Here is a 14,944-nt window from a genome sequence, read left to right as displayed (position 1 = left end):
AAAAATACAAAAATTAGCTGGGCATGGTGGCGGGCACCTGCAGTCCCAGCTACTCGGGAGGCTGAGGCAGCAGAATCGCTTGAACCCAGTAGGCAAAGGTTGCAGTGAGCCGAGATTGCGCCACTGCACTCCCACCTGGTGACAGACTGAGACTCTGTCTGAGAGAAAAAAATTAACCTTCGATTAGGAAAAAAAAGCCCATAAGAATTGAGCATAATTTTAATGGGTTCACAGACCACTTAGAGCCTATGCATGGACAACTGGATATCCAAGGACCTCAGGTTTTTCCTTATTCTCTTCCATTTTCTCCTTTTTTCTTCTTTCTTCCCAGTCCTACCCCTAATTCTGTCTCCATCACCAGTTTCTTCCCACAATACAATGGAAAGAACTCAAAGAGACCTGGGCTTGAACCTTAGCTTGCTCACTTAGTTTTGGCTTCCCTGTCTTGGGGAAAGAAGAGCCCCAAAAAAGTATGAGTAGTGTCAGAGGGGAAAGCAGGCCAAGTTTCTGGATCTTGCTGCCAGAATGAAAGCTAAGGCCTGAGTTAGGCCTTAATTGGGCCTAAGATTATCTCTGGGGTTAACCACTGGTCCTATCTGAGAGCTCTCAACTACCCTTATGGTTTCATTTAGTTTAAATAGTCACAGTGATGCTGTATCCCACATTTTCTGGGAATAATCACAATTCCCAACATCTGTAGTTTCCATAAATATCCTTATAAAGGCAAGATCATATGTTCTGATGTTTGCTTTAGGAGGAAAAAATTCACTATAAGTAAAGTCCATCTTGCTAGATATTTCACTCTTCAGTTTTAATTTCTTCAGGACTAGGAAACAGATTATTTTTCTATTATCTCTTGCCTATATCCTTCCTTCTTTTTTTTTTTTTGAAAGGGGCTTGCTCTGTCACGCAGGGTGGAGTGCAATGGCATGATCATGGCTCACAGCAGCGTTGATCTCCCAGGCTCAAGTGATCCTCCCACCTCAGCCTCCCAAGTAACTGAGACCATAAGTGTGTACCACCACACCTGGCTAATTTTTTTCTTTTTAAGAGATGGAGTCTCCCTATGTTGCCAGGCTGGTGTTTCTTAATTTTTCAAATCTTTGGTAGAGAAAGAACCAAGGGAAGAAAGTGAGAGAGTCATTCATTTATTTAGTCCACAAGTATGGAGCACCTAAATGTGCCATGTACTGTTACAGATGTCAAAAGTTTCCACCCTGAAGGAGCTTTCATTCTGATGGGAAGAGAAAGACAGCTGGGCATGGTGGCTCACTCCTATAATCCCAGCGCTTTGGGAGCCGCGAGGCGGGGGGTGGATCACTTGAGGGCAGGAGTTCAAGACCAGCCTGGGCAACATGGTGAAACCCTGTCTCTACTAAAAACACAAAATTAGTCGGCGTGGTGGCACATGCCTGTAATCCCAGCTACTTGGGAGGCTGAGGCAGGAGAATCACTTGAACCCGGGAGATGGAGGTTTTGGTGAGCCGAGATCGCGCCATTGCACTCCAGCCTGGGCAACAAGAGCGAAACTCCATTTCAAAAAAGAAAAGAAAAGAAAAGAAAAAGATAAAACAAATGCATAAAAAGTATAGTATGTTGGGAAGCAATAAGTGCTACAGAAAAAGTAAAGTACAGGCTATGAACAGACACTGGGGGTTGGGAAATGGGCTGCAATTTTAAGTAGGTCAGGAAACACCAGTGAGAAAGATTATCAGACAATGTCACTGCTCCACTTAGGTCCCCTCCTTTTTTTTTTCACCGTTTTTGGGCCACCCCTTTCTTACTATAGTGTGCTTTATTCTTAACATCCAAAACCTGCAGTGTTTCTTCAGAGGATTCCCTAGAGACAACACCACGCAGCGCCTCCCCAGCACTGCACTTGCCTAATCTCCCCACTATAACTCCAAAGGCAGGGAAGAAACCAGGCTGGAGTTGCTGGACAATGCCAGAAAAAGGTACTGGAATCCCTTCTGAGGCCTTTATGTATCGTACATTAATTCTTGACATGTCTCTGATGCTTCTGTATTTTTAACTAAGCACTTTCATGTACATTTCCTCAAGCACCACTTGGGCCGCCGTCCACACGGCAGATGAATCTCCTTTAGTCTTTCTCTTGAATGTGCTCTTCAATTTCATTAATCTCTATTCATGAGTATAACAATATCGGAAGAATTGGACAGTTCCTGGCTTTGCAGACTTCTAGAGATGCGTCTAGTCCCTGCTGGCATACTCAGGGTGGGGGCTAAGGGCAGTCCAAGAATTCAGCCTCTCTAAATGTCAACTGTTTTCAAGTAACCATAGGTCAGGGATCCCATCTGTTCATTCTCCCTCCATATAAAAATCCATCAGGTGTTCATGTATTCAAAGAAGAGGCTACTCACTCCACCTGGTAAACCAACATACTCATGATTTAGTGGAAAGAGCCCTGGAGTAGCACAGAGGGCTGCCTCAGGACACACTTAACTGAGCATCTAACAATGAATGGGTCAAGCCCTTCGTAGGCACTGGCAATGGGAAGATGACCAATACAGACAGCGGAACCTTGCTTTCAAGGCCTTCATAAAGCGCCGGAGATGACAAACAAACACGGTCAGATACAAAGGGTCGGGTTCAGGACGCCAATCATTATAATCAAAAAGCCGCGGAATACAAAGGAAGGATTACTAGGGGTACGTTCCAGGAGGGCATCACAGAGAGACCTCTGAGCTGGATCCGGAAGGACAGATGAGCTTAAGCTGAAAGTGGGGACGATAGTTCCCGGTGGCGGGAACCGAAGAAGCCGAGGCAGCGTTGGGGCGGAGCCCAGGTGACACCCGCGGTGCTGCAAGGACACACAAGCTGTGGCAAGCGGGGTCAACTTCTCCGCGCCTTGGCTCAGAAACCTGTGACGATCACACCCTAAAAGCGCTTGGAAAAACTGTAAAACTGCGAGGCGCCTGTGAGGACGCAAACGCCGCCAAGCGAGTCCTCCACGCCTCCATCCCCGACTTAGTGAAATCTAGACTGGCCCACAGCCGAGAGGAAAGAAAGACCGGGGGTCGGGGAGGGCCCCTCCGGGGGCGGGCTCTGCCGGAGCCTGGCTGAGCTGCGCGCTGCCACAGTGGTTCCGCGGCCTCGGGCTGAGCGCTTCCCGCCGTCTCCCACCGCGGTCCCCACCGCCCCTCTGCAAGGCTCGGCGTCTCCCGACACCTCCTCGGTCGCCGCGGCCGCTCCCGCTCCTCACAGCCGCGAAGCCCGGGCCTATCCCGCGGTCGGGCCTCCTCGGCCCTCTTCGCCGTGACGAATCGGCGCCCGGTTGGGAAAGTATCCAAATTCGGGGAGTTTTGAGAGCGAATGGGGCCTGAAAAAAAATCTCTGAGTGTGCTAAGCATCACCGCGTCCTCATTAGATGTTTCTTTTTTCTAAAGAGGGTCGGGTGGGGCCTGGAAAAAAATTAAGAAGAGTGTGGAAAGTGCCAGTGCGGAAGCTCCGGACGCGAGGGGCGGGGCGTGCGCGGGACAAAGGGAAGCGAAGCCGGAGCTGCGGGCGCTTTTTCTGCCCGCGGGTGAGTGTTTCCAAGTGGGCCGGACCGGGTCGGTGGGGGCAAGTCGTGGTGTCCCCGCTTGGCTGGACCCCGAGTTCCCTGGGGTTGCTGGGGTTCAGGCTTGGCCGTGGGGCCGGAGCCGGGAGCCGGATGCGGCCTCCTTGAGGCCTAGCAGAGCGAAGGTTGGGAGTCCCATCTGGGGCCCCCTCCTTGGAGGCAAGGCTAGTCCCCTGAAATTGGTCAAAGCACCTGTGCATACCGCGTTTTAGGGGAGTTGCTAGTCAAGTACGTTCACCAAGACAAACTTAAAGAGAGCGACCTCAGGAAGCCCGCGGTCAAGGCAAGTCCGTGGTTCTCACCCCCAGGAAGAAGGTTCCCCCATTGGTTCAGGCAGCGACCTGAGGACTCGCAGTGTGGCTTAGAGTGATGGACGGAGCTCTGAAATAGTTTGGCCTGGGTTTGAAACCCAGCTCTGGCACTTGCTGGCTGCGTGTGGCTTCAGACAAGTTATTTGCACTCTCCGAGACTCCGTTGCTTCATCTGTGAAATGGGGATAACTGTACATATAAAGTACTTGTGACTGTTAAGCGAAATAGTTCATAAGCCTACCCCGTATAAAATATTCCTTGAACAAATGTTTATCGGGTATTTATTTTTATGCCAGTCACCAAGGATGGATCCAGCAGTGGACAAATGTACAAGCCCACTCTTAAATTTTATATTCTAGCAGAGGAGAGCAATAATTTTAAAGTATTAACAATGAGCTTATGGCAGTTGTCAGGGTCCCCTGCAGCGAGGCCTACTGGTTGTTGACAGCTCCCTTAATGTGAGCAGAAAGGAAATCTACACGAGTCAAAGGTTTCTGACTGTTCTTTAAGAGGGAATGACTCAGGTTGGACCATTGGGAAAATAAGCTGTTTCTTTCCGCACCAGGACTCATTCCTTATGCTCCCGGGAATTTCCTTAAAATGAATGCTAGAAGCAAAAAATCGGGCCTATTTTACACAATTTTGGATGCAAATACCTCCAATAGTCATCGAAGTTTGTCTGCCTTCTTTCTAAAGATGAATTTTTGTCCTTTTGTACCTCACTATTTGTGATATATGTTGATGTAAAGAACAAGCTCACATGAGTCTGGTCATGTTGTGAGCTGGTAATACTAGGACAAAATTTCCTAAGAATATAGCTAGGCCCTGACATGGTCCCTGTGTCCAAGTAGCATACACTCTAGCCATATTGACAAGTTTTTAAAAAGTTATAGTAATATCATAGATCTGTGTAAACTGTATAGGAACACAGATGGCAGAGCAATTCTCCCCAGGTAATGTATCAGGAAGGTTCCACTGAGGAGATAAATTTTGAAATGGGTTAAGGATGAATAAAAGCTTTTCAGGTAGACTCTCAAAATTTATTCCCAGCATTTATGAAGCTATTTACCACCATAAGAGAATATGAAGTTCATTGTCATACCAGTTACCTTTTGCACTGCTTCCAAGAATAAAATGCTGCCCTATATTAATAAAAATTGTTATCCCAGAAGCATGGTACAGTTGCTGATCAGGGAGCTGTCAGTATCTGGTAGGCCTTGTTGAGTTGGACCCTGATAGTACATCACATTCTATTCTCATCCTTGTATCAGTCTAAGGAAATGTTTACATGGTGTCAGCAAAATGTTTTTCATTCTAGAGGTGGCTTAGTATCACAAGAAAAAGAAACCTGAAAGTACATTTCTAAATAACCCCAGTACTTTATTTTAGTCATTTAGTTCTAATCAACCAAATGACCTTTAAGAACCAGTTAAAACATGCAGAAGGCTTAATTACTAGGAATTAAGGTGAAGTAATTTTACTCAGAAATCCCAATTAAATTACCCTGTTCATTAGGAAAACATTCTCGTATGCTTGCTGAGTTTTGATTCTCTTTTTTTTTTTCCTTTTTTTTTTTTATTTTAGTGTCTCAGATTCATTCTTAAGGAACTGAGAACTTAATCTTCCAAAATGTCAAGTAAGTTTCAATTTTTATATTTATCAATCTATGTTAATAAGAGACTAATGCCCTAGCAAGTGGGAATTCCAAAATACTCTCATTTTTTTTTCTTCAAAACAGGACCATTGGTAGTTTTGTTGCATAGTATTATATCTCAGTTGTTTACAAGAAGTTATTTATTTTCTTTCAAACAGAAAGACCATCTTATGCCCCACCTCCCACCCCAGCTCCTGCAACAGTAAGTTTTAATTTTCTTGTTAATGTAATAGCCAAGTCTGGCCTTGATACAAAAACCCAGATAAAAAAAAAAAAAAAAAACTAAAAAAAAAAAATAAAAGAAAAAGAAAGAAAGAAAAGAAAAAAGAAAAACAGAAAAACAGCACTTCCTACTAAATAAAATAATTATCTGCATCTTTCCTTGAACCAACCCCAACATTTAAAGAAACAATACTGTAAAATTCCAACCTCCTATGCTCAGTTTGTTTTTTCTTTGTAAATGGAAAGTGACAATTTTAACACTTCTTATTAATCTTCACTATTAAGAGTCTCTAAGTTAATACTGAGTGAATGCTCATTCTGGCTTTTTTGTTAAACCTAACCTTCAACTGGTTATGTTTTTTTCTCCTTTCTTGTCTCTCTATAAAATTTTCATATTAAATTAAACAATAAAGCTTCTGAAACTACACTCATTGTAAGTATTTTCAAGCTGTTCAAGTAAAGATTTCATTATCTATGGGTCAGATCTTGTTATTGAATGTTACTCCATTCCACAAATTACATTTTATTGGTTTGGAAGTATATATGTTTTTAAGGTATCTGAAAAGTAGTTGTGAGCATGGTTTTTCACCCAGCAAGCTCTGGCCCAGCTTGGTCAGCATGTAAAATAATTTTCCAACCCACAAAATAGATTTAACAGTAACTGTTGAGGTCTTGCTGAAATGGCTTCCTTGTTGGTTTTTTGGGTGGGGGGTTTTGTTTGTTTTTTAAAAAAACACTGTTAACATGACCAGATTCTACAAAATTAGTTATTTAATATTAATCCTTCCTTCCATAGCCCCTACCATCTAAATTTCAGGCTAGTCTACTTTTCACTACTAATTAGGTCCTTGTGTAATTTTGTTTTCTCCACTAGAAAACTACCCATATTTACTAACCCTCAGATGTGTATTTTAGTTACATTTATCAACAATTTGTTTTTCCTTAGTGAGATGCTTTCAAAAAAAGATTTTGTACCATATGTTCTCATTTCAATTTATATTATATACAGGCTCTAAAGTTAATTCCAGTAGACCGTAAAGTCCCGTGCTTGGTTTGTTTTCTTTCTTAAATCCAAGAACATTTGTTATGACCATCTCCATGGCATTCTGCTAGTGGCTATACAGGTGGAGCTGAACAATTGAGATTCTGACCTCAAAAAGCTAACCATGTACCTCAGCTTTGGAAATGGTGTAATCATAATGTTTTGCTTTCCATTTTTTTTAGTTCCCTTATTTTTCTAACATTATTGCCTCATAATGGTGAACAGTGATTCTTATTATTTATGCAACCTTTGAAAGTGTCATTTTGACATAAATATCGCCTCTGACAATGTATAATATCTTGAGGACAAACTTGATTTTTTGAGATTAAAATATTTCAAAAACCAAGTGTCCCCTTATAATTTCTTATGTGTAAAAAGGGACTTTTTTGCCTTTCTTTAGTTATATTTTTGTGCCATTATAATTTCACATTAACACACAAAATATAGAAAACTAGGGATTAGAACATCCAACAGAATGGATACTAAATGAATTATTCTCCTTTCTTTTTTTCTTTCCATTACTTCTACCGCTGCCACCACCACCATCACCACCACTACCGCCACTCTCACCTCCACCACCCAAATGTACCACTCCAAGTAATACACACTTCTTTCGTGCCTTTGATACTTCAGCTGTGTTTTGCCTACTTAAATATGCTTTATTTGCGTCTTTTTTAACTGTATAGAGTAGAAATTGATCAGCCGTTCTCTTTTTTCCTAAAGAGTATGAAATGTCATCTCTGCTTAAATGTCTTTCTTTTGGGTACTAAGGATATGTGCAGCGGCATGTTTTAGGAAATTGTGTTTATTTTGTAACAGCTACAGCTTAGTTGGAATGTGTTAAGTGTATTTTATATCATACAATTAAGGACTGATAATTGTTAATTGCATGTAAAAATGAAATTGTCACATATTTTGACTGAGTTTTACAAGGTAAAATGCCCTAATTTTGGTCTCTCTCTACTACATTCTTTCTATGCATTATGCCTTGGTTCTCATGAACATTGAGTGTCATTGTGTTAGCCCCAAGGCCATTGTTATCTAAGAGTCCGTTGGTGATTACATCAACACATACTTCACAAAAACCAAGAGTTCTGTTGCTGAAATGAGCAGTTGTGTTTTCAAAGGGTGAGAGCTATCAGGAAACTAGATGAAAAAAGAAAAAATGTAGTTTACATTGAGACTAAATGCAGAACTTTTTTCATGATTGACCTATGGAAGATGGATCAAAGAAGAGATGGAAGAGAAATCCTGTAAAAGAATGACTGGGTTAAAAAGATCAGACAGTACCCCAGAATGGAATCCATGCATTTCTTACAAGTCTTTGTTTTAAATCATGTATGTGACATCCATCAGATCCAACATATGTTATTTTCAATTGACAAATCCTGGCTTCCTGATTTGAGTCTCTTCTCATTTCTCACATTATATAAAATTATTTAAAACTGTCTTTGAAATCAGATCCATTTCTTGTTTTTGTTTTTAGTAGATGAATACATTGGTGGCATCCACATAACTGTCAAATAAATTGTGTTTTGTTTTGCATGTAGTGTTTTCAGAGTTCTAGTTTATCACACTTCAACCCTTCCTATCTCAGTCTTCATATATTGCCAAGTTGTTATATCCTATTGTTGACCATAAAGTAATCCTGAATGTTTTAAACACTTCAGTGTATTGCTTACCTCAAAAAACAACACGCACATTCACAGTCACACAAACACCCCCAGCCCCTACAAAAAAGAAAGAGAAAAACAACCAAAAGACACTGCAAACAGGTTTCTCAATGAAAGAAAAATATTTAATTTCCTCAGTGAAAAAAAAGAACAATTACAACACATCATTGCTTGTTTAAATTCAGGTTGCTTTTGCATGCCATATGCAGATCATTTTTCATTTCTGTGTTTTCCTCGTTTGAGCTCATTTCTCATTCGTGTTTTTGTCTCATTTGTTTCCATCAGCAAATGCCCAGCACACCAGGGTTTGTGGGATACAATCCATACAGTCATCTCGCCTACAACAACTACAGGCTGGGAGGGAACCCGGGCACCAACAGCCGGGTCACGGTAGGAGAATCAACTATTACAGCATCCGGCAAACAACTGGAATTGACCAGAAATGCCTTCAGAATTAGGTCCTTTTGAATCATAAGCACAGCCATTTAAACAAATTTTTTTAACCTGGCTTTTTGACTATTTTCAACATTCGTTGTAGGATCTCACACTGAAAAAGAGTGAGATCTGGAATGTGTATGGAAGAAAAGGAAAATCCATTATTCTGTTTGGTGGTTGGTAGGGATAAAGCCTTGAGCACTTGATGCTTATACTGTATGTAAACAATCAGAATTTCATATGGTAAAAATACCCTTTTTGACGTAAAGAGTATCTTTCATTTTTCTAAGGTGATTGGCATTAGTCTCAAGGACTCAGTTTCTGGTAAAGGCTGGGCTTTCTGACCTGGCTTTTTCAGGTCTGGAAAGCTTTTGGCTGGCATACCAGTTTGAATCACTACCCATAGTTATTTGTCTTTTGGATTTGATAATTGACCTTCTAACTGAAACTCATTTCTCTCTAGTAAAAAAGAGAAAAACGTTTTAATGTCACCTCAAAGAAATGCAGAATAAAGGCTGAATGAAATTAATTTGAAGTATCGGACAGGATATGCACAACGAGAAGTGCGTTTTTAATCCTTAGTATAAGATATGATTTCTGAAACTTAGGATATTTCATTTAAATGATCGGCCCAAGATACCAAAATTGGATGATACACTTCAAAGCTTTTATTTTAGAATCATCTTAAATTTCATTCAAAAAAGTTTAGGTACCAAAAAACGCCAATAATTATAAAAATGACTTACTAAAAATAAAAATAAATCCAAAAGTCAAATACTTAACATACGTTGGAATGTAGTGTTGGTGAGAATTTATACAACCCAGAATGGCTGTAAAGTTTTTAATACCTGGTTTTCGTTTGCTGTGTTCATAAATAACAAGTACCTTCTATTAATGTAACTTCAAAAAAGCCCTCTCACCCTGTAGTCAAGCTAGAACTGAAAGCTTGTAGCTATCAAATGAATGTCTATCTTGATAAGCAAATTGCTTAGCTTGATAGGTTTTGTTTGTCTAAAATTTTTCATTGTTTCTGCATAATTTGTACTTCATAAGCATATCAAGTTTTTATGTGCCATGCATATTTCATGGTATCTGAAAAGAATTCTGACAAAGTGTGTGTATGTATGCATTTCACAATGCATACAATTTTTATGTGCATCAGTACATGTTTTTCCCTGGCCTAAATGTGTTGCTTCACAAGTGTAATGGGTGACAAGATTTTAAATGATAAAGAACATTTTAATTTAAACAATGAACAGAACCAATTGTGGATCTTCATGTTAATGCAGAAATTTTTTCACTGGCAGTAAACAAGAATGATTGCATTTAATAGCTCTATACAGTCACCTCTTGATTATCTATGTTAATGGAATAGAAATGGTAACTATAATATGACAATAATTTGTCTTTTGGTTTGTGTGAGCATTTTGTTCTTAACTTGGATTTAGCTGTGGGGGATTCTTTGTTAATAAAGTGAGATTATTCGATGGAGACCAGGAAGAGAACGTGTACTCCCTACTGAATCATTCATCTATTTCTTCCCATTCCTTCTTGGCGTGTTAAGAACCAAGCATTTGGTGTGGATACTAGCTTCATGGTAGATTAAGTATAGAGTTATTGGGCATGGAAAATTTGGTGTTTTGGTCCTTTGTGGAGATTTACTTTGTATTATTGTCTTCTTAACACCAGATTGACGTATAATCAAACTGCTACATGAAGGACCTAGAAAATGTGGAGGTTTTATACTACTTGCTCTGTTTTTTCTTTATCTAATTTAAGCTGTGTTAGGACTCAATGGCTCTGGTTTCGACCATTATAAAAGCATTTTGATTTTACTATGACCCTAGTTATGTATTACTTTTGGGGGTGAGGGGAAGCTCCTATTAAGTATTGTTGCCTGCAGATTGCGTTAGTGATTTTCAAGGAATGGGTTTGTGAAGCCCTGTCAAGTAGCTTCTGGTAGGCCATAGAGAACATTGGGTTTCCCTGATGACTCCAGTACACTTGGATCGTTTTCAGACAATAAATACTCTATATAGCATGTTGAGATCTTGTGGAGTGCTTATGATAGCTATGCGTTGAAATTGACTCCTAGTCAGTTCTTCATTCAGATTATGATTAGCATTTTCTTAAGTACAGGTGTGAAAACAGATTGAGACAAAAATGTCTTTAAAAACAGCCTATTTCCTGTACATTAATAGAAATTCTGTCCCAGAAGAAACCCCTTAATAAGACCCTACTAGAGAAACAGCTGAGAATTGCAAAAGAAACAACAAAAAACTGAGTAACCAAGATGAATTTCACAAAATCATGGACGTTATTCATAGGAGATTTCCTAGGACGTTGCTCTTATGTAATAAGCACAGTTCCACTCACCTCCCCATTGGAAACTGAAGGCAGAAATTTGGAGAGAGAGTTGTGCTACAGGTGGATTTCCTGATAGTAGCAAGGAAAGAAACAGTTCAAAAATGGAAACACACTCTCCAAAAGCATAGCCCCTGGGCCATTTAGTAAAAGAGCCAACAATAGTTTTTTTACATTTCACGCATCTGACAGAGGGTTACAGCACAGCAAAACAGTGGTTGTTTCTACTTGACTCTTACCCAGAAAGGGTCTGAAGTATGTTTAACTCTTTTTTTTTTTAAAGAAATGTTTAAGACATTGTAGAAAGATATCTCTCTGAGACATTAAATAAATTGGAGGTGTGTAATGATATAAATGTACCATCACCTGAAAACCATCTGGAATTTAACTTTATTCTTGTTTTGGTTTTTTTTTAAGTTTTGGGGTTTTTGTTTTTGTTTGTTTGTTTTGGTAAGTTGACTGGTCTCAATATATAGATGATTTGTGTACCTTTCTTTGGGAGAAAGGAGGGGAAATAGCAAATCTATTAATATAAAATGTGATTCTTTGAAAAATATCATAAATACTACTATGTTTTTAAAGTGTTTTAATTCATACTTAAAGCTTGAAAGCATAGGCATTTTAGAATTCTTTACCTCTTTAATTAAAAAAAAAATTGACAGTGGTCTTACTACCTCAGTGACGGGCACAATCCAACTTTATTTGTAACCCACTTCATGGAATTCTGAAGACTTCTGTTGGATATGAGTTGGAAATGTTGAAGTCATGTATATTACTTTCTAATAACTTTATATGTGAAGAAGCAGCCTTTTGTGTATCTGTTCCTCTGAATCCATAAGGTTAGCCTTACAGGCATCTCCTTTCCCCTTGAAAGAACTCCTACAAAACCTGATGCAGGTTTCCCCTTATTGGCTGCGCATCCCACCACTTGTGAGTTTCCATGCCTCCTGACCATCTCTGTTGCCCACTGCTGGCTGAAAACAGGGTCTGTCTACCTGGGCACTGGCATGAGGTGTGGTAAGAATGCATGGGAGGAATGGAAAGAAAGGAAATACTGCTTCTAAGCCAAAATGCTTTTTAATAACTTCATATATGAAGCAGCATTTTAGGGAAGGAGAGAGACCCTTGTAGGAAGAGGAAACATTTCTTGATCATAGTGGAAAGGGACACAAACATGCTCATCCCAGAGCCCTCGAATGCAAAATAAGGTTATAATTGGGGTCCCAGCCCAGAGTGGAGGAGTATCTCGGGTTTTATCACAGCAGCAATAGAAGAGGAAGCAAACAAAATGTCACTTTAGTTTTCTTACAAGGATTTGCCAATCCTGTCTTTTGATAATTAGTATAAAGCCAGCACTGCTTTTCTCTAGCCTACCAGGGAGAGTCAGTATCAGAGATCTCCTGAAAATTTGCAGATTGTCTGAAATAGCAATGCTTTTTCTTATCCTGGGTCTCTAATTAAATGCAGTCATGCATATTAAGGGGAGACTAAAAAGTTGTAATAGATAGTTGTGGATGGGTGTTATCTGGGTGGCCTACTAGAAGCTGTCTGGAATCTCACCTAGACCTTATACCAGAGGAAAAACTGATCACTATCACTTCTCTTTCTCTTTCCTTCTTCCTTTTTTATTTTTTCTCTCATTTTTGCTTTACCTTATTAAAAAATATTTTTCAGTCTTCCCTCCCCCTCCTTTTCTCCTGTCTCCCGTTTCCTGCATATCCCATCTTTCCTTTTACTTTGTCTTTCCCATAAAACCGAATATTTTTAATGGAATGGAGCTTGTCATTATAAGACCTCAAAAATAACATTATCAGGCCCCATATCTGCCACTTCTCTGTTCCTGATAAACTTGTTTGCTTTTACACTGTGATTAGGCCTAAGGACAAAGAAAGTGTGACTTGAGTTCACACTTCTCATTCCACTTTACAAGAAAACCACTAGGTAACAGACAGAACCTTAAGAGACATAAAATCTCTAGCCTGGCAAAGGAGGTAAGGTGGTTTGTTATTTCACAAATTGTTTTTGTTTTTGAACCTGGGAAGTTGTTTTTGTGGTGGTATTGTTGGGAGTGCATTGCTAACATAGTGCTAATAGGTACTAAGGCTCCTATAGGCAGTGTGAGAACGGTAAGTGCTAAGGGTTCAGATCCTGCTACAGATAATCAAGTGTTGACTGTATGTGTAACGGTAATTGAGCAGAATCAGAGGGTGCCAGGTAAAGTCCTGAATGTGAGATGGTTGATATATAACCATATATTTTCAATGTATGGGTTATCATGTAATATTTTATTTGTTCTTACAGCCAGGTTGTCAAAGTATTGGCAATAAACTGCTAAGCAAAACATTTAAAAATTATGTGCTTAAAGTCATTTTCTTTTGAACATTTCTGAATTTGCAGTAATAGCTATTTTCAGTGGAGAAAATATTTGGACGAGTAGAAGAAAGGCGCATTAGAATTTTTTAAGGAACTCTCTTTTCAGTTTGCGGGTGAACTCCTTACAGTTGAATAATGAATGTATTTAACTCTTTTGTAGGCATCCTCTGGTATTACGATTCCAAAACCCCCAAAGCCACCAGATAAGCCGCTGATGCCCTACATGAGGTACAGCAGAAAGGTAGGCGCTTAGGACCTGGAAAGGAGTGAGGACACTGTCTTTGCTTCTTCTTTGCTTTACATCCAATTTTAGATTGGCTTAGCCAGCTTTTCTGTGCATATTCAGAGGAAAGGACCAAAAAACTACAGTTTTTAAAACAATTAGTTCTGATTTCAAAATTCCAGAACAAAATCCAACAAGAGGAGCATGATTAAATAAACTTTTAAAATCCTTAGGACAGAATGTTCTGTAGCCATTAAAGTCATGTCTTTTGTAGAATATTTAATGACATGAGGAATATGTTAAGTGAAGGAGAAATACAAGACTATATGAATTAATATCTTATTTTTATAAAAATAATAGCAACCACATGTTAGTTTGAAGGGGGAAAACACAGAAGACAATTATTATCTCTAAGCAATAAGCTTATTGTAGTTTTTATTTTCATTATATTTCCTCAGATTTCCCCCGGTTTTTTTTGGTGATGAACCTACATTACTCTTAAAATAAAAAAATATAGCCAATATCTTTATTAAAAGGCAGAGCATTTTAACCACTATCTAGAAATTTTAAACCTTTTGGTCTTGACTGTTATGTATGTATTTGATAATATGATGTATTGTGTTATGCAAATTAAGCATTTTCTTCTAAATTCACATGAACTTTGAGAGACATAGCCTGTGTTGTTGAAGTAACTCATCTTAAGCATCTATAGTGATTGGAGATATTCTTGTCTATCAAATTGAAGTATTTATAAGTGAGTGGCATGATGTCTGAGATCTGTCTTAATCCAGTAGGGGAAAGATGACATGAGATTGGCCAGCCATTGATGATTGTTGAAGTAGGCTGATGAGTACATAGAAATTTGATCCTGTTTTCTCTGCTTTTTATGTTTAAAAGTTTCCATATTAAAAAGAATTTTTTAGTGTCTGTACATTTAGACATCAGTATTGACATTTCACCTGTTTTCTTTTTAAGGTCTGGGACCAAGTAAAGGCTTCCAACCCTGACCTAAAGTTGTGGGAGATTGGCAAGATTATTGGTGGCATGTGGCGAGATCTCACTGATGA

General features: G+C 39.3%; 1 protein-coding gene across 1 annotated transcript in view; it reads left to right on the top strand.

The window, feature by feature from the left end:
• The first annotated feature begins 3,406 nt into the window (after positions 1-3,406).
• SMARCE1 (SWI/SNF related, matrix associated, actin dependent regulator of chromatin, subfamily e, member 1) overlaps positions 3,407-14,944 on the top strand; it is a 20,103-nt gene continuing 8,565 nt past the window's right edge. Inside the window, exons 1-6 of the mRNA XM_037727338.1 lie at positions 3,407-3,544; positions 5,476-5,527; positions 5,704-5,747; positions 8,768-8,872; positions 13,815-13,895; positions 14,853-14,943. Of these exons, the coding sequence (XP_037583266.1) occupies positions 5,521-5,527; positions 5,704-5,747; positions 8,768-8,872; positions 13,815-13,895; positions 14,853-14,943 (328 nt within the window). The 5' untranslated portion in view covers positions 3,407-3,544; positions 5,476-5,520. The remainder of the gene's footprint in view (positions 3,545-5,475; positions 5,528-5,703; positions 5,748-8,767; positions 8,873-13,814; positions 13,896-14,852; position 14,944) is intronic.

The sequence above is a fragment of the Cebus imitator genome, unplaced genomic scaffold (assembly GCF_001604975.1).
Source record: "Cebus imitator isolate Cc_AM_T3 unplaced genomic scaffold, Cebus_imitator-1.0 Scaffold228, whole genome shotgun sequence".
Taxonomy (NCBI): domain Eukaryota; kingdom Metazoa; phylum Chordata; class Mammalia; order Primates; family Cebidae; genus Cebus; species Cebus imitator.
Note: the sequence above shows the minus strand (reverse complement) of the source record. Positions and strands in the feature narration are given on the sequence as shown.